General features: G+C 35.5%; 2 protein-coding genes, 1 long non-coding RNA gene and 1 pseudogene across 7 annotated transcripts; 1 reads left to right on the top strand and 3 right to left on the bottom strand.

The window, feature by feature from the left end:
* Nucleotides 1-1,223: 1,223 nt before the first annotated feature.
* On the bottom strand, nt 1,224-18,859 carry LOC109172810 (disease resistance protein At4g27190-like). Of its 3 annotated transcripts, XM_019322039.1 has the most exons (3): nt 17,461-18,859; nt 17,055-17,072; nt 1,224-1,233 (listed from the first exon to the last, which is right to left on the bottom strand). In XM_019322039.1, exon 1 carries the CDS (start codon nt 18,846-18,848, stop codon nt 17,463-17,465), a length of 1,386 nt encoding a protein of 461 aa, XP_019177584.1. In that variant the 5' UTR covers nt 18,849-18,859; the 3' UTR covers nt 1,224-1,233; nt 17,055-17,072; nt 17,461-17,462. The 3 variants fall into 3 exon arrangements, with proteins under 3 accessions (XP_019177584.1, XP_019177585.1, XP_019177583.1); XM_019322040.1 differs by lacking the exons at nt 1,224-1,233; nt 17,055-17,072 and adding an exon at nt 14,162-14,173 and having other exon boundaries at nt 17,467-18,859; XM_019322038.1 differs by lacking the exons at nt 1,224-1,233; nt 17,055-17,072 and adding an exon at nt 16,118-16,200 and having other exon boundaries at nt 17,467-18,859.
* On the top strand, nt 6,200-7,299 carry LOC109172816. Its single transcript, XR_002052788.1, has 2 exons — nt 6,200-6,294; nt 7,029-7,299. It is a non-coding gene; the product is annotated as an uncharacterized LOC109172816 (long non-coding RNA).
* On the bottom strand, nt 9,839-13,402 carry LOC109172814. Of its 3 annotated transcripts, none has more exons than XM_019322043.1 (6): nt 13,135-13,402; nt 12,176-12,318; nt 10,790-11,006; nt 10,605-10,664; nt 10,185-10,223; nt 9,839-10,100 (listed from the first exon to the last, which is right to left on the bottom strand). In XM_019322043.1, exons 2-6 carry the CDS (start codon nt 12,213-12,215, stop codon nt 10,064-10,066), a joined length of 393 nt encoding a protein of 130 aa, XP_019177588.1. In that variant the 5' UTR covers nt 12,216-12,318; nt 13,135-13,402; the 3' UTR covers nt 9,839-10,063. The 3 variants fall into 3 exon arrangements, with proteins under 3 accessions (XP_019177588.1, XP_019177591.1, XP_019177589.1); XM_019322046.1 differs by having other exon boundaries at nt 10,185-10,212; XM_019322044.1 differs by having other exon boundaries at nt 12,176-12,281.
* On the bottom strand, nt 17,564-24,322 carry LOC109172811 (annotated as a pseudogene).
* Nucleotides 24,323-24,875: the final 553 nt, after the last annotated feature.

Here is a 24,875-nt window from a genome sequence, read left to right as displayed (position 1 = left end):
AATACAAGATTTAGGACATGAGATGATTTGACACAAATGTAATCAGAAACATAACATACCTTACTAGTCTTTCTTTCATACCATAAAAATATAATCAAAAGTGTAACATACGCTTGAGTCCAATCCCAAAATGAGATAAAAAAAAAAAAAAAAAAAAAAAAAAAAAGGCTTGAGTCGAAAAGGCTTGAATCAAGCCTAAAGCTCGTGTGCGCCAGCACCTTCGGGCACGAATGTGATGAGAGATGGGAAAATCAAATCTGTTTCAGAGATTGAGTTACAGAGTACAAGACTGATAGGAAAGCATAATAATCTCCTAAATACTAGGCTAGCCACATGAGGCTAACTTATTCACATAAAGTTATAACAATAATAATAATAATAACATAAATAATAACAACTTCACTAATACACCCCCTCAAGCACAAAGTCGGTGCAGAACCACATTGAGCTTGTCCCGCAGTGCGGTAAACTTCGGCCCTCGCAGCAGCTTGGTGAAAACGTCTGCAATCTGGTCCTTAGTGGATACAAAATTGACAACGAACTCTCAGGATGCCACCTTGTCGTGAACAAAGTGGAAATCAATCTCAACGTGTTTCGTTCGGGCATGAAAGACCGGATTGGCGCAGAGATATGTGGCACTAAGATTATCACACCATAAAGTCGTCGGTTCACCTGTGTGTAGCCCTAACTCACGTAGTAACGAGATAACCCATGTGGCCTCAGCGGAGACATCACCTAGGGCCTTATACTCTGCTTCAGTCGACGATCGTGCCACAGTCCGCTGTTTTTGGGATAGCCACGAAATCAAATTCGAACCCAAGTAAACTGCAAATCCACTGGTGTTTTTCCTGTCTAGCGGGCAGCCTGCCCAATCGGAGTCGAAAAAAGCATGAATAGATGTCGAAGTAGACGCAGACAGTTGTAACCCGTAGCCAAGAGTGCCTTTGATGTAACACAGGACCCGTTTTAGCAGGCCCCAATGGTCAGTAGTCAGAGAATGCATGAATTGACATAGGCGGTTGACCACATAGGAGAGATCTGGACGAGTGATCGTCAAGTACTACAGGGCGCCCACTATGCGGCGATACTGTGTCAGATTATCAAACGGTTGAGCCGACGGGGTTACTGTTTGTGAGACAGCAGCCGGAGTTGCAAGCGGTTTACAGTCCGTCATCCCTGCTCAGTTGAGAATATCACCCATATAACGACGCTGTGAAAGAAACATGCCGATGTCTGTGCTGAGTGTCTCGATGCCTAAGAAAAACCCGGGAGCCCCAAGATCACGGATTTTGAAAGTCTCCAATAGCCGGTGGAGAAAAGAGTCAACCAACGCATCATCATTCCCCATCATGATGATGTCATCAACATAGACCAATAGAAATACCCGTTTGGAGCCGTCAGAGTAGTGAAAGAGTGACACATCTGTCTTAGAAGGTGAGAAAACCACTGACAACAGATAGTCATGCAGCCGTTTAAACCAAGCCCGCGGGGCTTGCTTAAGACCATACAAGGAGCGTTGCAGATGACACACATAATCAGGATGCACAGAATCTTCGTAGCCGGGAGGCTGCTTCATATAAACTATTTCAGCAAGGTGCCCATTAAGAAAGGCGTTATGGACATCCAGCTAACGCAGAGTCCACTTGTTTGATACAACAAGGGAAAACAACAAGCGAACCATGGTCGGTTTGACAATAGGACTGAAGGTGTCAAAGAAGTTTTCGCCCGCTACCTGATTGAACCCTTTGGCAACCAGCCGGGCTTTGTAGCGCTCTACCGAACCATCAGCATTGCGCTTGGTGCGAAACACCCATTTGCAGCCAACGACATTCATGTGTGGTTCAACTGGGATGAGGCGTCAAGTGTCATTATGAATAAGGGCATTAAACTCCAGATCCATTGCATCACGCCACTATGGATGCCCTACAGCCTGAGAGTAGCAAGTAGGATCAGTAGATGCTGTTAATGCATGAAATTGCTCATCTGTGCCACGTGTCATGTGCCGGAGGCGCATGACATGATCACGGTCCTGTGGTTGAGCACGGGGTTTTCGGGTCTGCCTCGGGGCTGGACCCTCAATTGCCAAAGGAGCGGGGTCTTGAACCATAGGTACGGGCTCTGGCAACCTGGGTGCAACGGGCTCGCTTGCGGCGCTTGCCACATTTAGGGGTAAAATATGTGGAATTATCGGACCAACCGCCCAAGGCTTTGGTTCGGATGATTGTGCTGTGCTCGTTTGTGCTGTATCTGTAGCAAAGGGAAAAACTGATTCGTCAAATCGGACATGACGACAGATATAGGTTTTTCCAGTTGTTAAGTCCAAACATCTATAGGTCCTATAGGACGGTGGGTAACCTAAGAAAACACAAGGAGCCGAGCGGTACTCTATCTTGTGGCGATTGTATGGCCGTAGATAGGGGTAGCACCGGCATCCAAAAACTCGAAGAAACGTGTATGGAGGTGACACTTTGTAGAGACGGAAATAGGGACTTTCAAATTGTAAGGCCGAGGAGGGTAAGTAATTGATCAGGCATGTTGCCGTTTCAAACGCATAGTCCCAGTATTGGTGTGGGACCGAGCTTTCAACCATTAGAGTTAGCCCGGTTTCAACAATGTGTTGATTTCGGCGCTCGACTCCACCGTTCTGCTCGTGCGTGTATGCGCAAGATTGGCGGTGATTTATACCTAGAGTTTGGAAAACATTGTGTAATTTACGGTATTCGACCCCCAGATCGGATTGGATGGATTTGATAGAACGCTCAAATTGGCGTTCTACCATGACACGAAAAGACTCAAATATTTTATAAATATCTGATTTCACCCGTAAGGGATAAAACCAGGTGAAACGGGAGAAATCATCTACAAACAACAAGAAATATCTGAAACCACTAGCAGAAACTACTGGGGTCGGACCCCATATATCAGTATAAATTAAGTCTAATACAGTTTTGCTAGTCAAATAAACTCTATCTAAAGGAAACCGGGTGGATTTGCCAAGGTGATGCGCAATGCATGTTCCCGTCTTCTTTGATTTATTATGATCCACCAGGCAATTTTGTAGGACTTTATTTTGAACGTGACTGTGAGGGTGGCCCAACCGACGGTGCCACATCACTGGAGTAGTACGGGAACTGAGGAACACAAACTGTGACCGAGACACCGGAAGTGTGTATAGACCCCCGGACGCAGGCTCTCTAAGAAGGATTGCCTTGGTTATTGAGTCCTTCACAACAAAACAACTCTCATGAAATTCAAAAAAAACGTTGTTGTCAGAAGTGAAACGTTGAACTGATAATAATGGCACAGATAAATCGAGCACATGCAATACATTTGACAATTGTAACTTTTTAGACACGGAATGTATAGATGATGAACCAACACTAGAAATTGCCAAACTTGTGCCATTACCAACTCGAAGGACATCGTTCCCGGTATATTCATCCAACTGAGCCAGCATGGTGGCGTACGGCGTGGCGTGGGCGGAAGCGTCGGTGTTCGGGAACCAGCTCGTCACCGTGCCGGCTGCGTGCTAGTCTCCGGGAATGGCGAGATGCGATTGGGTAGTGTACTGTTTGTAACAGTACACGGTTGTATGCCTGTTCGCATGGCATATCTGACAGCGTGGAGGGCCGCCACGTCCACCACGGCCGCCTCGGTTCTGGCCATTCTGGCCGCCACGGCCACGGCCCTAGGCCTGACGACCGCCACTGCCACCGCTTCCAGCCTCTGCACTGTGGTTCCGGCCGTGACCAGCGAACATTGCGGCAGGAGTGACATCGGGAAGGGCCGCCGGAAAATCATTCGCAAGGATGAACTCCTGACTCAGCAAAAAATCAGATAACTGTGTAATGGAGACCGGATTTCCCGAGGCCGTGAGAGACACCGCCATCTGTCTGTATTCCGGCCGGAGTCCCCGGATGATGAAAAGATTCTGTTCTTCCAGAGAGACTGTGTGACCAGCCAGTGAGAGGTCATCAATCAGCAGCTGCGCGCGCCGGAGGTATTCTGCCGGAGAGTTGGGACCTTGCCGGAGTGTTTGGAATTGCCCGAGAAGATTAAGGCAGCGGGCACGTGTAGAGGATCCAAGCGTCGTGATGATGGATTGCCATACTTCACGAGATGTATCCCGACCAACCGCGAGATACATCACATCATCGGTCAATGAGGATATCAACAAAGAGAGGATCGATTGATCCTGTTAAACCCAGGTTGTAAACGCCGAATTCACGATCCGTACAGCGGTGTTGCCGCCGGATGCAGAGTCGCAGGTGGGTGTGGTGCTGTCAATGGTTGATGGAGGGCAAGGAGTAGTGCCATCAACGAAACCATGTAGACCTTGGCCTCGTATGGAAGGGACGAGCTGAGTACGCCAGAGTAGAAAATTTTTGGGTGTTAGCTTGATGGAGATAAAATGGTGGGCTGTTGATAGGGAGTTTGGGGTGGTGGCCGACGGTGGCGCGGTGGTGGTCACTGTTCTTTCCGAGGAATTTGTCGACATAGCTAGGTGGTGGGGGGAAAAATAGGGATCTAACCTACGGCTTAACTGATACTAGATGAGAGATGGAAAAATCAAATCTGTTTCAGAGATTGAGTTACAGAGTACAAGATAGATAGGAAAGCATAATAATCTCCTAAATACTAGCCTAGCCACAGGAGGCTAACTTATTCACATAAAGCTATAACAATTATAATAATAATAACAATGGAATTTTGTTCTTCGAGTGGATTTAGGGATTAAGCAATTAAGTGAATCTGATGTCCGAAGTCGCGCATACAAGGGAGAAATACGAAGAATTAATCATTAGGCAAATAAAATGATTACTTTACCCTTTCATTTAAAGTCCAATTTACCGTAATTTGACGAAATGACCTCAATTGGAAAGAAATTGAAAGTCAAGGGACATAAAGTGTCCAAATTAAAAGTCGAGGACTAATTTTGAAAAATCAATATAGTCGAAGGACCATTTGTGGAATTAACTCTAAATAATAACAACTTCACTAATAAATGTCATCCGGAAATTGGCAGGCCTTGCGCTGTTAAGTTTCGGCCAAGGCCGTTCGGCCTTGAGGTCGAAACCGAACAGCGAGCCAGCGCGGGTTCGACCGTTTTTGCATCCAGATTCGTTATCTGGTCAGGACGAAGTAGTGACCGTTTAGGCATTAAACTCAACCGTTACAGAATTAATTTTCTATTAATTCCAAAACTTTAAAATGCTATATTGAAGGTTATTCAACTCCCTCAACACCAAAACGTACAACAAGAAATTCATGGAATTCCACTACGTTTTCAGCTCCCAAAACTCTGCTCCTACTCTTTTCTTTAGCCAATTGTGTTCTACTTTGCTTTGTTCGCCGGATTCTTTGTTTGGGTGCTCAAACACTGAATCGTAGCACGTTTAATCCTGGGAAACCTACACTAGTACAAAACTGGTTATTCACGTCTAGGCGTCTCTTTTACAACAGGTGTTTATGAACAAGACGCTAATAGTCAAGACTTTAGGCGTCTGTTGTCCACCGACGCCTTTTGTGGACTATAGGCGTCTGTTCCTCCAAAAGAACAGGCGCCTATTATCGTGATTTAATAAAAAAAATAAAAACAATAGGCGTCAAACAGACGCCTATTGTCTTGATTTATAAAAAGTTAATTTTTTTAATAATTATTTTCTACCTGCTGCACTAAATTTCACCCATATTGAATATAATCAAATTCACTAGTACAAAAATGGACATAGAAGACTAACATTTAGCTACTGTTGTTATAAGAACGGTGGTGTATTCTTAATTAAAAATTTGTGGTGGCAATTTTGTAAATAATTAATCAACAATCCGCCACTGTTATAAGATAAAACGGTTGCTGTTTAGAAAAGGCTTTTATTTTTCGCCACCGTTCTTAGTTGAAACGGTGGCGAAAAGTTTATATTAAAAAAAATCACGCCAGACCTGCCAGATCTAGCTCACTTCTCTCACTCTCACCAGACCAGACCAGATCACTTCTCTCTCACTATCCCTTCTCTCTCACTCTCACCAGATCAGATCTAGCTCCACCGATCCACTGTGACGCAACCACCGCCACAGCCGCTGACTCTCCCTCTCTCAGATCTGTCGGCCGACGCTGCGCCGAGACCTCTCCCAAGAATTATCGCTCGTTCGCTTCTTCCCGGAGTTACTGCCTTTCACGTTCCTCGCCGCTCCTTCTCTGTCTCCCCTAGTTCCCTCAGCCTTTGTCTTCCACCTCCAAGCCCCTCTCCTCTCTCTCTCTCTCTGAGTTGCTCAACTCAGCTCAGTTCTCCCCAGGTTAGCTCTCTCTCTCTCTCTCTCTCTCTCTCTCTAGTTATAGACCACCCTCTTTTCATTTCAAATCTTCTAGTTTTGTTTGTGTAGATTTGGGACCCCTGATCTGCTTCTGTTATGTTGAATTAACTGTTATATCTATAATCTATCTACATTGTGTGTGTGTGTTTGTAGTGTAGCTCTGAATTCTGGTTTTCTTGTGCTTGCATCTAAAAGGGTACCTGAATCTGTTATGTTTCTGTTTGTGTCCTTTTCTTGGACTTACGTCAGAATGCTGAGATCTACAGCTTCAGTGGGCTAAAGATTACAACTTTAAAAAGGAAATACAGTACTAATCTGATATCCCAAATCCCACTTCCCAGCATGTCTGTATGTACTTTCCTTGTTCACGAAAAGTGACATTCTTCTTGAGATGCTGGGTTTTAGTAATTCTTTTAATATTCTTTCTTACTGAACTGAATCATGAATGCTTATCTGTTAAAGGGTGCCTGATCTTTTTCATTAGTGGCTTATTATTATCCTTCTTTTGGATGGAATTAATGTCCAAATGCTGAGATCTACATATATCTGGGGGCTAAAGAATGTGACTTTATCAGTAGTAGGATGATTCTAGATTTCTAGACTTCTAGTTAATGCAACTTTAGCAGAAGTAGAATGATTCTAGTTGAACTGTCTTTGGATCTATATGTTGCCTAAGATGTTTGTGATTTCATTTAATTAGGATCTTGCAAATGCAGGGACTCTAGTCTCTAATGTTTATTCCAGGGAGAGAGAGAGAGAAGCACATTATCATACCTGTAAGATGGATTACACTTTTGTGTTTGTGGTTGCTAGTCTGCTGATCTTTTCTTGCTCGATGCCGGCAGCGAATGCCCAAAAAAACATTTCTCTGTCTCCGGCGCCAGCCCCGGCCCCAGACTTTGTGAACCTAACAGATTTGCTATCTGTTGCTGGACCTTTCCACACTTTCCTTAACTACATTGAGACCACCAAAGTTGTGGAAACTTTCCAAAACCAAGCCAACGATACCGAAGAAGGGCTTACTCTCTTTGTGCCCTTACAATTGTGGAAACTTTCCAAGGCATTAAACTGAAGAATTGCCTTTACAATTGAACATTCATGCTGGATAATTGTAATCTCTTTTTCTGACAAAGTAGAAATACAAGATATTTCTAAGCAAACGTGTTTTTTCGTACTAGTGGGGCGTAGAAGCAACCAAGTATATAATCAAATGAAATGTTATATATTTCTTCTTTTTGTTCCTTTTTTTATCAAATTGATTCATACGAGTTGTTGGTGCAAACAGATAATGGATGGATTGAATCTTGGTGACCTTGTAGGACAACCATATGGGTTCACACAAGCATTACAGTGTAACTTACTGTTTCCCTTCCAAAATTATTTACTTGAGGTCAGTCAATTCTTGATATAGCTGTGATGTAAAGTTGTAGACACAGTAGTCGAATGTTATAGAGCCAATCTCTTATCAATTGTGTTTATTAAAGTGGCTGATTTTTTCTTCCACCGTTCTCACCTCTTAAATAACCCTTCTGCAGTGTCTTTTACATTTTATGACTTCACCAAAGTTTGCCTCATGCAATTTATAGGAGGAATTTTTTTGCTGATCTGGACTGTCTTCATCCATATAATATAAAATAGTCAATCTTTAGCAGTGGGACCTAATTTTTAAGCGCCTTTACATGTAAAAGGTAAATGGGAATCCAGTAACTATAGCAGTGGGAAATATCATATCAGAAGAAGGTTTTTCACTGTTGGTACACTTCTTTTCCATTCTTGTTCATATCTCTCATGGTATGTACATGAAAATGATTTCTCTGCAGGTTTCTCTCTCTGCTTCTCGCTTATGCACATGAAAATGCCTATATCTTCAGCTAAGTAATTTGTTTGGATCCAAAAGTTTAAGTGTTTCATGCAAAAATGTTAAATTCTATGTCTATATTTGTTGATGTAAGCCAAGTTTGTGCTTATTGTTGTGTGTTTATGCAGGTTTTTGAGCTTGTATAACCATGAAGGCATAGAAACTACTGGGCTTGATGATGAAGCAAGGCAACTAGGTACTGATCTAATTTTTTAAATTTTTTTATTGCATATGGTTTATTTTAAACAGTTTTTTTAATTTTTTTTTTTAATGTTTGGAAAGTGTATGTGCTGAACTTGAGGTAGTTTTGGTTGTGGTTTAGGGGTTGGAAGGAGGAGGATCTATGACATTGTGAATGTTCTTGAAAGTGTTGTGTAAGATATTCTAATTTGGCATTAACTTCATCTTTGGATCCAATTTAATTACTTGGATTACTGAGGGTGTCTTCTTCTTTTTGCTTGATCTCGATTGTTCAGGTTCTTTCAAGGAAGGCAAAGAATAGGTATAGATGGAAAGGGTTTGAAGCAATTCCTAGAGCTTTTGAAGAACTGAAGGTAACAACTAACAAGACATATATTAGCTTAGCTAGCTAGAAGCTTAAACTTAGCAAGAAATTATCAATTCTATTGTGAATAGAGATCTTTTAGCTCAAGGTTCACAATTTTTACTATGTATTTAAGAATTCATGTGTTAAACATCTAAGTTTATTATCTAATATGATATTGGATCTTGATTAACCTAGGTAATTTTGAATTTTAATAAATTTACTGTTATACTTGCCTAAAAAAAAAGAATGAAAGAAAAAAAAGAAAAGAATTTACAGTAATAAATCTTTGTTGCTTGCAAAATTGTAACTGGACTTGGAATTAATTTATAGTTTTATACATCCTTGTTTTGCAGTTCAGCTTATATAAATCCAATTGAAAGTACCGGTAAGATGGATCTTTGAACATTTCTAAGATGGGCAGCCATTCATCTTGGTTGCTCAACCTTGGCAGAAATTGAATGAGCTCCTCCCACTACTGAATTGGAGCCTATACGATCCAACTATAGCCAGGTCTTAGTTTTGGCACACTAGTTCATTGATTGTTTTTTAGCCATTCATCTAAATTCATTGATTGTTTTTTAGCCAGGTCTTAACTTTCAATTATTTTTAATTTGGAACTGTAAATTTGTAATTCATTGATTGTTTTTTAGCTTGAAGTATTGTAATTTTATAATGTTTGTATGAGAATTGCAATGTGAAAAACAAATACTGTTTTTGTTTTTGTTTTTTTTTTTTTTAATTTTTATTTTAAAAAAAAAATTAAAATGAATCTGCCACTGTTCTTCTTTTGAAGAAGAGTGGCGAAAAGTGAATTTTTTTAAAAATATAAAATTAATCCGCTATTGTTCTTCAACAAGAACAGTAGCGGAAAGTGAATAATAAAATAATAATAATAATAATCTGCCACCGTTCAAGTGAAGAACAGTAGCAGATGACTCAACTTTTCGCTACTGTTCCACAACAGTGACGAAAAGTCCATTACTTTTAGTAACTATAGTATTCGTTACTGTTGTAGCACAGTGGCAAAAAGCCCTTTACAACAGTAACAAATGTGCAGTTTTGTACTAGTGATTCAATCATCCACCAATAATTTATTCAATCCTACAACAAAATTCACAATATAATCCATCAACACATCCATAATATAATATATATAATACGGGGAGTATAAACTACAACACAATCCACACTCTTCACTATGAAAACATTATGGATTAACTTAAACCTGATCTAAAATTACAGCACCATGAGACATGACTATAGCCCATATATTGCCAGCAGTGGTTATCAAGTTAACATAGAAGCCCTCTCCCCACTTCTTGTTTATCCATTTAAAATGAAAAGATTCACTCACTTTGTAAGACTGTTGCAAATATTGTGTGCCTAATCAGAGAAAAGAAAAAAAAGTCAAGCAAAATATATACATGGAATAAAATAAAGAATCCAAAAAATGGAACCAACACTAACCTTTTGAGAGTACCACCATTAGTAACTCCTGCAACAACACTGATATAAAAAATTCATAAGTTCCTTAGCTTATTCAGCATGCTTGTTGACAAATCAGAGTAGTCTAGACTCTAGACTAAATTATCAGTACTTAATTATCCCAGTTCGTTTTGAAAAATGCATAGTTGGTTTTCAACATTCCCACAAAGTTACCATATAAGCCTAGCCCGTTCATTTTTTTTTTTTTTTCAATCATTTCATTCAAATAAGAACCAATAGATAAATAGATATAATAACCACAACAACAGTTCATCTTCAAACCCACATCTAGAGTATGTATAAATTTTACACCCAACACCAAACACATATGCTATTACAGTATTACCAGCAACAAAATATGCTATTACAAGTTCAAACATAAACATAGAGCTAGAAACTGACCACTCCGGTGGCGGTGGAGGGGTAAGTGGTGATGTAAACTTGTGGTCAGCAACGTAGTTCCTATGGATATGCAAAGAAATGTTATCAATTTTTTTCCTGATAAGTTCTCAAATATTAGTAAATAGGATCAGCTGATTGAAGCTGTTTCAGTCATTTGAGTTAAATTACAAAACAACTACTCTAACCTGTAATTTTGCAGTTGAATAATCAGCAGGATGTGCTTGTAAGAACTTTGAAAATATAGATCAGTCAGCAATTCTTGAATTGTCCCAAACCAATCTAGATGATTTGGACAAAATGTGGTACCAACTACTCTATAAAATATGCTAGTTGTTACCTGCTTCTCATCTGACCTATTTGCAGCACAAATTTCACTAAGGGCTGGTCCCAAGTCTAAGCCAGCTGGAAATACAAAGCAACATTAGACACATTTGAGACAATACAAAAATAAGATATATGAACAAAAAATTAGACAGAATAATAAAATAAATAAGATTGTTAAAAAAATAGTTAGGTCCTTCAATTTTGTAGCTAGGGGTGTTAGCGAACAAAGCTTTCGGCAAACTACTCGTGTTCGTGTTCGGTAAGCGTTCGTTTATATTCGTTTGTTAAGGTAAATAAACATTAACAAACAAAATTTAGAGCTCGGTTAATAAACGAACAGAGCTTGAACAGTTGTAAGCTCGTTTGCTAAGAGATCGTGAACAAGCTCGTTTGTGTTCGTTTACTAATGTTCGTGAACAAGCTCGTTTATGTTCGTTTAATAATGTTCGTGAACAAGCTCGTTTGTGTTCGTTTAATAATGTTCGCGAACATGTTCACAAACATATATTATATTTTATTATATTAGTTTTGTAGTTGTGTTGTTTGTTTGATTATTGTTCGTGAACATATATTATTTATTGTTCACGAACGAATTGTGATCATGAACATGTGCAGGTGTTTGTTTATTAAGTATTCATGAACATAAATGAACATGTTCGTGAACGTGCTTGTTAATGAACATGTTTGTGAACGTGTTTGTCGAACACGTTTGTGAACGTGTTCACGAACGTTAACAAACACGTTCGCGAACATGTTCATTAATGTTAACGAACACGTTCGTGAACATGTTCGCGAACGTTAACGAACACTAACGAACGCTTAACAAACGAACACGAACAGGATTTTCAAAAACCTTAACAAACGAACACGAACACGAACACTCCAAATTCCTTAACAAACGAACACGAACAACCTCCATTCGTTTATATTCGGTTCGTTAACAGCCCTATTTGTAGCAGAACAACATCATATATGAACAAAGATTGGTAATTGAAACAGTGACTCACTTAAAAGGATACTAAATGACCACTTCCTTAGGACAACTGTGCAAATTTACTGAATTTGAGTATGAGTCAGCTAATGACGAACATAGTACTCTGATTCCCCATGTACTGTAAGTTGTCCCACAATTCTATAATGCTTCAATATTTACATAAGACCATGTAATCCTTGGGATAAGAAGGATCAGATGTAGAATGAATAATTAATGATTCAAACGAACAAAATGCAGGAAAATAAAAGCTTACCAACCTCTAATGGCGGCACTGCAGCAGAGGAAAGTCCCATCAATTCAAATCAGTTCATACTTAACTATTCTGACTTAATTCCATTGTACTCCATATGCATTCTTGACTGTGTATATCGCAATTAAAATATTTATATACCCATACTGCCATACACACAAATGTAAACAAGAATGACATTATAAATCGTGAAGGAATGCAGGCAACATATATACCATATTCAGTGGCTTTCATGACTACATTACTAATAAGGGGTACTTTTGAGCACATTTTAGCTACAACCTGAAAAACAAATTTCAGGTGGGTGCTTAACTACACAAAAACATATCCTAGTTTCATGGTAGTCAAACTGGTGGCACATAAATACCAAAAAAATAATAATAATAATAATAGAAAAACAAAATAAAACAAAAAGGGTGATCAAAATTGATTTATGAAAGTAGCAAAAGTTGAGAACCTGAATAGTGATATATTATGCCCACTATATATATATATATATATATATATATATATATATATATATATATATATATATATATATGGGAAAGTCACACAGTAAAACGAATCTGCTGAGAGTATAAAATCAAACTATACAATCAAGAAAAAAAATAACACATCTTCAAGAATCACATAAACCCAGAAATCTAAAAGGCCAAAAACTCGAATTTAAGCAACAGTGAAAGGACAAAACCTTAAAAAATTGCAGGAAAAAATTAGTGAAAAAAAAAAAAAAAAAAACCTTGAAACCCTCCTGCCGTAGCTGTCGTACTACATCCTAGATTCACATGATTGAGAATACAAAAGGCAAAGAAATACTGAATCCATAAATTAGAGCATAATAAGGTCCTCCTTTCACAGTAGTTTGACCACCTCTAAACCAAGTATATTCAAAGAATTTCCTGTGTACCACAAAGAAATCTGGAAAAAAAAAATGGTACTTAAGGAAAATGTCGTTGCCTCACCACTGCTCGCCTTCGATTTCTTGCTCGTAGCCGTCGTTGACGGATGTTGCTCGCCGCTCAACGCAGTCTATGCTCTCCGCTACTCAGTTCGTCAACTACAGAGAGCTTTGTGGTCGCTATTACGCTAGGTCGCCGGCTAGATTTGTGGATGTTTGCGAAGGTTTAGAGAGAGCTTCGTGGTAGAGAACAGATTGGAAGGAGTCGAAAAATCTAGCTAGGGTTTGTTTTTAATTAGACTTTATAACTTATATAAAAAATAAAAAATAAAAAATTGGGCACTTATTTTGGCGTCCGTCGTTCTAAAAACAGGTTCTAAATGTGCCCGTCTTTTTTAAAATCCACCATTAGCATCTATTTATTTGTTACGGAGTACAACAGTTTGGATAAGTTATTTAAAAAATTCCACTTATGCCACCGTGTGTTTTAGTATCTATTTTTTAAACAACAGATGCTAATGGTCTAATATTTTTTGTCAAATCTGTACTAGTGCTAGGCTACAACGCTCCTAGCACTTGTGGGAGGTAGCAAATAAAGTTTTAAGGAAAAGAACGATTTGTTCAACTCGTGCTAACCACTATCCAAATCATCCACCTTTTCCTTCCCAATTTTCTGCTTTTTCCCATATAATAATAATCTTTTCATAGGGATATTATTTTTGAAATTTTCTACCTTATTACCCAACAACATCTACAAATGTTATCAAAGTGTTACATACCCTACTAGTGTTTGTGATTTTCCCAATCATAGGGCATGGAGCATTATAATAAATATGCCATTTAGTGGAGGTTTTTATTTCCTTAATCAATAGTTTTGAACCATCGCCATAGTGTTTTGTAGCTATTTAATAAGCGTCATCTAATCATGTGTCGCGGGTGATTTTGCGACCATTTTTCATAATCGCAGGAAATTATGTCGTGAAATAAAAACGACATTCAACAAAATTTAGTTGTGATTTAAAATTGTTACTAAATCTATTACATTATAGTATATGCTCATCTATACTTTCTCAACTTATTAAAGCACAAAGAATCAACACTACCTCTACTGAGAACGATCTCATGACCTCCCATATGGGAGAGTCACTACATGCCATATGAGCACAAAATGCTTAATGCTTGGCTTGCTACTATTTTTTGGATTTTAATTTTTAAAAAATTAATCAACAATCGCGGTTTAAAATAAAATGTAGCGTAAAACTTGTTGAATTTTTCAATGTATGTTTATTTTAAAATTTTTCTTTTTTAAATGCTATTGACTCTAAGATTCAAACCTAAGACTTCTCACTTGTAAGGCCATACATATGTCACTCGATCACAAGGCATTTGATAATAATTGTTTTTCTTAAATATACCTACCTTCAAAGTTTCCTTCTAACTGCTTAATAAGCCATGCATACTCATTCAACTTTAAAAATATCATTTGTAACTAAAACTTTGTTTGGCAATTAAAAGGTTAGAAATTAAGTAGACATACTCAGATCGAACCAGCCCTGTTGACCATCCTATGCAAACGGATAATATTATTATTAATAAACGTAAATAAAATAAACATTTCACAATTCAGACAACAAAAACCTGAAGCAAACCTGTTAACAATGTTAATTGCTCTTTATTTTTGGGTTCAATGGCTTGTTTGCTCTTTATTTCCGAGTTCAATGCCTTATTTGGGGTTATTTAAGTTCAATGACTTAATTGATATTTCTCAAATAGTTCAGTAACTTATTTGTACTTTATCCCTATTATTTTTATCATGTTTAAATGCATTGCAATAGAACAAAAGTCGTAGGGCTTGGAGGCCCGCCATCCCTGGCCTGCCAGCACGCATGGCAATCGTTATGCTATGGACCCGTGTCCAGCATGCATGGTGGACATGGTAACGGTACCGTTAGTGGCATCGTTCTCTTCCACTTTTTTTTTTTTTTTTTATAAAAAAAAAAAAAAATTCAGATCACTTTGTTATAGGAGTATATGTTCATAATTTTATCACTATATGTTCATAATTGTAAGTTCATAATGTCAGAGCTCTGTGTTCATAATTGCATAACTGTATATTCATTATTGCATAACTGTATATTCATTATTGCATAACTGTACATTCATAATTTCGTAACTGTACATTCATAATTCAATAACTGTAAATTCATAATTTTCGAAACTCTATGTTCACAATTTTAGAGCTCTATGTTCATAATTTTATCACTATATGTTCATATTGTAAGTTCATAATGTCAGAGCTCTGTGTTCATAATTCCATAACTGTACATTCATAATTCCGTAATTGTACATTCATAATTCAATAACTGTAAATTCATAATTTTCGAAGCTCCATGTTCACAATTTTAGAGCTCTATGTTCATAATTTTATCACTATATGTTCGTAATTGTAAGTTCATAATGTTAGAGCTCTGTGTTCATAATTTTATAACTTACCTTCATAATTCAATAACTGTACATTCATAATTCCATAATTGTACATTCATAATCCTATAACTGTACATTCATAATGGCACAAACAAATAACGCCGTTAACGACGAGACATAATCAAATTCTTTTGTTTTAACTGGAATGACGCGTTTTCTTTGAAAACGACGTCGTTTTGAACTCGTGTCCACAATGCATTGTGAATCTGGGTCCAGGACATAATTTGCGCACGCACGGGGCTAGCCGGCGGAACCGGCCTCTAGTTCCGCAGTTATTCCCGCACGTCCGTAATCCTGTTCGAGGCAGTAGCCTCCCAGAATCCACTTGCAACACATCTATGAGAACAAACTTCATTTCCATACCACAAATCTCTTCCAAAACACCCAACAACCACATTATAACATCAAGACATTTCACTTCCACAACAATATAGACATAAAACACCACACATAACACCATTTTCACGCATCAAACAAGAGTATATGTTATATGTACACGCAACCCATATCACAGATTTTTGTATAAAAATACTAGGTTTTAGACATCCATAGGTTATACCTCAAGCTTGCTAGCCTATTAGCATGAATCCCTCATCTTCCTTCAATGTTGTCCACTTCCTTCACCTCCTATTAAGGCAACTTGTTCCTATAATTTTGGGTCAAAAGTTGGGTCAAACTCAAGTAAGAATATAACATAATAAATATAGAAATAGGCTAGATTCATTTTGAAATCAAGTTTGGATAAAAAAAACTTGGCTATCAGATTTACATGTTCGTTTCAGATAGACTACTTTTGGGTCAAGTTTTTAAATAACAAATATTTTTTTAAAAAGGGTTTTGAAAGCCATAATTAAATATACAAGTATTTGGGTTGAATCATTTGAAATAAAGAGTTTAAAAATATTTTATTTCACACACCATTTGTCAAAGTTATTGTAGAAGTATAATTACACAAATAATTTTATTTTGAGATTTGATAAAATAGGAGTTTTGTAGAAAAGTATTTTGGGGTCTGATCTCACGATGTTTGGTTGACAACTTTTTAAAATATACAATTATGGGTTTTGATTACCCTACAATTAAAAGTTCCATTCCCTAATTTAAAAAAAGTATCATTCCATCCCTTTGGTAATCTAATTTTTAAGTTTAGATTAGTACATTTAGATTTTTGTTTTAATTTTTTTTTTTCATATTGATGCTTTGAATGTCATTATATTATGATCAATTGCCTTGATTTTTTATTTTTGTATTTTAAAAATATTTATTCCCATTATAAGGTCATACACAATGAAACGAAACGAAACATCAATATTGATAATTATTTCAATTCCAGCCTACTATCAAACATACAAAACACTTTTACCAAAATTCATTACCATTACCAAGTATTTGATTCCAATTTTGATCCCGATCTGATTCCCTTGTGTGAACTAAACATACCCTAAAATTAAAGTTATAGACTCAATGCAAGTGGAAGGGATTGAGTAGCTTAAGCACCACATTTAGAGTTCAAATTATTTCCCAAGAATGAATTAGATTCATTAATGGTTAGAAAACTCGATGAAAAACAAATATAGGGTAACATTAACAAATATGACATAAAATAGAGGGTCAAATTAAAGTACTTGTCAGGTTCGTGTACTATAGTATTTTATTTCATTTAATCCCTATACTTAAAAATTTTTCCTTAAATTTGTGATGAATTTTTATACATGCACAAAAAAAAAAAAAAATATTGTTACAAAGTATAATTAATAATCCTTCGAATATATCAACCATTCTGCGAAATGATTGAATGAGTCACTTTATCTTCTTCTTTTTTTTTTTTAAATGTTAAATGTGACAAATGAACTAAATATTTTTTGAAATATTATTTTATAGCTAGATTAGAGGCAAATATATAATAAATTACCAATGAATGTGAGATTGAAGGATGTCTTTTGCATTTGGGTTGTGCCACTCCAATGATTCCCACCATTCTTTCTTATTTGGAAATAAGTAGATCCCTCGAAAGGAAGAAGGAAGGTATGGTTGTCCAATAGCCTCATTAATGGGAAGAAACGAAGGCATCCTCTTTATATTTGTACAACGCCAAATGAGTATTTTTTCAATGGAAGGGCAAATCATTCCTCTACCATTGCATATGCTTTTCAATGCTGGCAGGTTGTCAAGTTGTAAGGATTTAAGGTTGGGGAGGTATAATATATTTGAGGATGACAAGAGTGGGCTATTACTACTACTACCTATACCTTCTTCATCCCCCTCAACTTCTCCTATTACCACTTCAAGTTGGTAGCAGCGTGCCACATAAAGTGTCTCAAGGCTTTTGAGATTTTGCAATAACGCCAGTGGCAACAACTTCTTCATACTTTTACATTCAAAGATATGCACATGTTTAAGGCATGAGAAGGTGTAATAATCTGGAAGAATTACATCTTCTCCTTTACACACACTTATTAATTTTGGCAGCAAACTGAGATCCAACACCTCAAGACTCTTAAATGCTGCATTTTCTGTTATTTGTTTGCTGTTCGAAATCCACTCTACTTCCTTGCAATCATGTACTTCTAGTTTTCTCAAATTACTCATTACTGATTGGAAATAGTCTGCTATGGACCCATTCAACGCTTCACATCTGTTAATGTGTAAACAACAAATGTTTGCAGGAAGCAAAGCTTTAATTTCTTGACCTCTTTCCCCTTTAAAACCGATTCCCTCCAAATACACAGTCTTGCTTTTAGTGTCCAACTCTCGGTAATTCCTCCCACCTACACATATGTGGTAGCATTCCAGTTGCTCAAGTTTTTTAACCAATGTGTTGAAGCTGTGCAATTCATCATAGCAGTTTGTAAATTCTTGAAGATGTGGCAACCAATTCACTTCTTCACTTTGCAAGCTCCCGCATTCCTCTAATTGGAGGCATCTAAGATTTCTTAGTTTGGATATTACGACTTTTGGAATCTCCAATATGCTTGTGTGCATCGTATATAGATATTGGAGACTGGCTAAACATTCCATGTCTTGAGGCAATTTCCTAATTCCCTTACAATCTTCAATATTTAACACCCTCAATGCCCTCAGCTTCTTAATTGCTGCCAAACAACTAATCTTTGAACAACCACTAATATCTAACACCCTCAATGCGCTCAGCTTCTCCAATGCTGGCAAACAACTAATGCTTTGACAATATCCAAGAAATAATCCACAAAGATTCTCCAAATCTGAGATTGAATTGGGAAGACACTTAAGCTGCCTGTTATAACTTAAATCAAGGACTCGAACCTGTGTCGTCATGTACGACAAGAAAGATTATGGGATTCTTTGAAGCTGCAGGGTATCTTCCAAAATCAAGGTGGAAAGGCTATGGCATCTCGGAGAAAATCCATCTGGAATTTCTTTTATTTTATTTCTCATAAAAGATACTCTCTCCAATTCAGCAATCCAATGTTTCTCCTCTGGAATTTCAATGAGCTCAGATTTAACCATGAACTTCGAGATCTTTAAAGCCATTTCTCTCATTAAATCATGCATCTTAACATACCATTCTCCCATTTCCAATAAGAAAACGTCTACTAGTTTATTGAATATTGAATGACCCTCGTCTCTATCTTCACATAACCCTTCTGCAATCAACTTCATTATTACTTCATCCTTGCGAATATAATGATCTTCAGGATACAAACAACAATAAAGGAAACACTCTTTCAACCTTTGATCATTCAATCTGTTTAGCTAAATTTGAGTATTTCAAACACATTATTTTCCAAGCCTTCTAATTGAAGCGAGTCATTTTGGAAATTATTAATGGCATTCCTCCATATGTGATCATCATTCACCCCTCGCATGTTTGCGGCTATAGTGTTGGGTGCCAATGGTAAGCCCCCACACTTTTTGGCCAATTCTTTCGCATGTTTTTCAATAGCATCCGTGAGCATAGTATGGCCATGAAGTAATAAATTCGATTTGAACAAATCCCAAGCTTCGATTTCATTAAGAGTTTTGACTTTGAACAATTCTTGGCACTCAATCTGGCGACACACTTCTAATGAGCGAGAAGTTATAATGAACTTGCATCCTTCAATCCTATGAGGGTTACCCAATTTCTCCAAGCAAATGCACTTCCACATATCATCCAATATGAGCACAGTTTTATTTCCCACTAAGTGTTGGTGTAAAATGGCAGCTCTATGCTCTTCATTCTCGTTAAGAAATTGAAGCCCTGCAATTTTGGCAATGTCATCTTGCAACTTTTTGATGCAAAAATCTTGAGAAACTGTAACCCAGTAAACTTTAACATGAGACATTTTTTGGATGATTCGATTATGAATATGCTTCACCAAAGTTGTCTTCCCGACACCTCCCATCCCATACACATCAATGCTCAAGACTTTATCATCCTCTAACCATCCATATAATATCTCTAAATTATCATTTGATGTTTTTCCAGATAACTCAGAGACAACTAGTGAAGGTATTATGGGGCTTTCATCCACATCAACTGTAAGTTCCCCAATATTTCTGCCATCATCTCTGAGTTCTTGAACTGCTTCTCTCATGGATTGGACATCCTCTAAAGAATTTACTTTCTCTACTAATCCCCCATTTGTTATTCTTTCATTGAATGCTTCAACTCGTTTTTCACCTCTTCTACTTGTTTAAGCCAACCCTTGACTTCCAATTTCCTCTTCTTTTTCCCTCCTGGTTCCAATTTCATCAACCTTGTTTCTATGTCTTCTGCTTGGCAAGATAGTTGAGTTACTTGTCTTTTCAGAGCATTCATATTTTTATCAAAATCCTTAAATTTGCTATATGAATTCAAGGCTGCACTGACAAACAGCTCCGCCATATTGTCTTAAAAAAAAAAGTCAAAATATGAGTATATTTAACAATGAGAAAAGCACTCTAATTTTAATGCAATTAAACTTTTTTGGAATTATCTCTTTCGATCTTCCAATCTACGAGAGCTAATGCATGCTATTTCTGTTGTAAAACTGCAGAAAATTTTATATATTTTAGTAAAATTAAATTGTTGTCAAAGAACTTGTGGTTACTTTAATAAATTGAAAAAATATGTATGGACATATACTATATTGTAACAGAGTCGATAGTAGGGCTAATACTATAATGTAACAGAGTTAATAGTGCTCAAACAAAATTGTCATTGCCATTTTCACAGCCAATTTTTTTTTTTTAGAGAACTACTAACTCTGTTACAATGTAATATCTGTTCATCCATGAATTCCTATTTCGGAGAGTCACTTCATGCCACCACAAGGTCATTAGTAAATTAGTAGGAAATTAAGAAATGTTAAATGACAAAACATACATGTTTTGAGGAAATTCGGTAACCGTTCAAAATTGCATGTCACCGTAATTTCTCGATAATTTTTTTGCAAAATTGCAAAACTTTTTATTGCTAAATAAAAAAGAATGAATAATGCTCAAATAGGCCGTGTAACTATAGTGAAAATCTAATTGGGTCATACAACTAAAAAAATGCAACTAAGGTTCTGAATATTCTAAAAATATACAATTAAACCAAAATTGACATTCTTCCAAAAGGCTGAACCTCAACCTTAAGGGCCCCCCACACTCCGACCCGACAGAGCATTTGGGAGGATGTAAATCATGGTAACTCAACTGAAAATCAAAATTGACATGTTTCTCTGATTGGCTGTCTGTCAATTTATTAAAAATATTATTTTAATTTATATTAATAAATTTGAATAAAAAAGTTTTTATAAAATAAAAAACAAAAACACATTTGGAGGCAAAGGCGTTTTCTTCGCCTCCACGCCTCCACGGGAGACAAGGCCTTCTCTTCGTCTCTAGGCCGTAGACGAAGAATGAACTTCATCTCCTGCCGGGAGATGAAAGTATTTTTTTTTTAATTTTATCTAAAATTATTAAAATAAGTTTTAATTTTTTTTTAATAAAATGGTAGACACGTCAGCAGTAATAGGAGTAACATGTTTTGATTTAATTGCATTATGTTAAAATCTACTATCTACTATCTACTATACTAATAAGAGCCTAAGAGAGTTAGGCCTATAATGGGTATAAAAAATGGCGGTCAAGTTTGTTAATCAAATGAATGGTTCAGATTGATCAGATTTTAATTTTTTTTTAAGATTTACTAATTTATCCTTAATGAATATGATTATCCGTTAACTTTTCCGTTAAATATTATCTTTTCCGTTAATTTCTGTTAGTTCACCGTTAACTTATTCACTGATTTCAATAAAAAAGGTCTTAAGTTCGAAGTTCGAACCCCATCCCAATCAAAGTTGGCATATTTAGTACTCTATTTTACTTTTATTAAATTAAAAATAATAATTTAGTAGTTACAACAAAAAATAATACATATGCATTTCGATCTTTAATTTAGAATTATGTATCTACAATATTTTTATTCAAAAAAATTATTCATTATAAATAAATTAAATAAGAGAAATAATTTCATTAGTTATATTGTCTTTATTTTTCTCCAAAATAAAAATTCTTTACATTCAAATTCATCAATTGATTATATTCGCTACATTGTCCCTACAATGTCTTTATTAAAAAAAAATTATTCATTATCAATAAATTAATTAAGAGAAATAATTTTATTATATTATATTGTCTTTATTTTTCTCCAATATAAAAATTCTTTACATTCAAATTCATCAATTGATTATATTCACTACATTGTCTATTATCTTTTTTGTGCACTATTTTTTTTAATTAAATATCAAAGTTATAATACAAAATAATGTTATATATTTATTTACCAAGTATTTTATTAATACCATGAAAAAATTAAGAAAAATATAATTAATAAAGCCAATCATATTAACTACTTGAGGAATTTGTTGACAAAGAGAGTATTCAAATCACACAACAAGTTGAAGTGAGAACTATCTCATAATGTCCTTGTTTGACAATCAGTAGTTAGCGGTTAGCGTTAGCAGATTATATTAGCTGATTTGACCAGCAAATTATATCAACGGTTGATAAAAAGATATTTGAAAAAAATTAACTTTTTAGATTAACATGCAAAATGACCTAAGGGTATACATATATTTAATAATAATAATAATAATAATAATAATAATAATAATAATAATAATAATAATAATAATAATAATAATAATTGTTTTAAAAATAAAAAAAATAATAAAATATAATTAAGTCAATCATATTAACTACTTGGGGAATTTATTTACAAAAAGAGTATTCAAATTACACAACAAATTGAAGTGGAAAACTACCTCGCAATGTCCTTGTTTGACAATCAACAATTAGGCCTTCAATATTAGTATATATTTAAAATTTTATGCCCTAATTTTTATTTGCTCTCCCTTATGTCCCGTATTTGGTTTCAACCATACTTATACAATTATTTTGCTGACAATTATAAACAATCTTGACTATATTATCTTGCATTTTTAAACTTAGAATTACCTATTTAAATACGCAAATTCAACATTCAATTATTTATGCATGAACAATTCTAATATAATCCCGCCTTGATATACTTTAAAATGCTTATTAAAAAAAAACATTGGGCATTATCCCAATCGCGCAATGCGCGTAAAAAACTAGTGTTCTAATAATTGCAAATAGTTTTAATAATTGATAAAAATTTCTCTATGTATAGAATTTGCATACCTTTGTGGTTGATGTTCTTCAAAAACTGGAACGTAGATGTAAAAGTCCAGGTGATCTATTGTAGCTTTTCAGCAACCAATTTGAAACTTATGCTACAAAACTCAGTCACTCTGAAAATTTTCAAGGAAGGAGTGAAGGAACTTTAAGGGAACTGCCAGCTAAACATCAAGGAAATGCAAAAAGAATTAATATTAAAAATAAAATAAAAAAAAAAAAAAAAAAAAAAAAAAAAAAAAAAAAAAAACAAGAGACCAATGAAATAGTTAAAGAGGATGAAATTTGCAAGTTTGACTATATAGTTACGTGTAAGTACAAATGATAAAAACAAGAACTAAAAATGAAATATATAAGATTTCAAAATGAATTGAAATATATAACATTAAATTTTAAAATATGAAAAACGATATTTTTGACCCCTCAACTATTTTATTTTTAGAAATTTAACTCTGTCACTTGATTTAAATAAACTTAATCCTTTAATTGTTTATAATGCGCTACATTTAGTACTTGATATTATATAATTAAAAATTTTGTTAATAATTTTTTATAAGATTATATTTATCAATTGCTCTCGACCATTAAAAAATATGATGCTCCACCGTTAATATTTTCTTCCATATCATCAAAACCAGTACCACCGCTTTGTTCAGAGTCAGAAATTCTACAAAACCAGAAGCTACGCAAGCTGCCGCAGCAATGGCTAAGGAAATGGAAAATGAATTAATATATTTAAAAAAAGAAAAAGAAAAAAGAAAGAGACCAATGGGAAATTAAATATAGTTATTTTCTTGAGCTTTCGGTGCTTAAAGTCTAAACTAACTGCTAAAAAGATACTATATCTGTTTCATTTTATGTATCTGCAGGTTCAATTAACGAAATTTGATTGAAATTATCTTACTAATTACAATAACATGTTGCAGAGGAAAATTAAGACTTGTATAACTTCATGCATATCATACTAATTACAATAACATGTTGTTTGTAAATATAAAAATTCATCTATTTATTCAAGAAAATAGATGCATACGTACCAGCCTGCAGCGCAACAGCTATAATTTGTGTTTAGGAACTGGAGTTCACTTAGCGTTAGCATACCAGTAATGAAGAAGCCAGAAGCCTATTATAATTAATTAAAAATACAAATTATGTAACAAGTGTATATATACTTCCGACATTAGAAAGTGAAAGTAATATCTTTTGAATATATAAAGCAGTTAATTGAGACTAGTGGACCAACTTTTGGAAAATTAATTAATCATAGCAGCTGTCCTACTTGATGCATAATTAAGTATAACAATTGCCTAACCAGTTTGGTTTGCGTGAGTGGCTGTGTATTTACATCCCTTAAAGAAATAAGGAGTTCAAATCCTTTCGGCAATTTATATCCTGCACCAGGGCGCGCATGGCATTGTGCGCCCTGATGCAAAACGACGTCGTTTCAGATTTTTTTTTTTTTTTTTTTTTTTTTTATTTTAAATTTCGCTACCCTGTGTTGGCGGTTAAATTTCTGTTAAAAAAAATCTCATGTTAAAAAATGTACATAATTTTATACTAGAATACACATAATTGTATACATGAATGTACATAATTGTATAACAAAATACACATATTTTTTTAAAAAAAGGTAATACATATAATCTAACATAATACATAATATACATAAACTTT

Source organism: Ipomoea nil, unplaced genomic scaffold, assembly GCF_001879475.1.
Source record: "Ipomoea nil cultivar Tokyo-kokei standard unplaced genomic scaffold, Asagao_1.1 scaffold0429, whole genome shotgun sequence".
NCBI lineage: Eukaryota > Viridiplantae > Streptophyta > Magnoliopsida > Solanales > Convolvulaceae > Ipomoea > Ipomoea nil.
The sequence above is the reverse complement of the archived record's forward strand: the minus strand, read 5'-3'. Positions and strand labels throughout refer to the sequence as shown.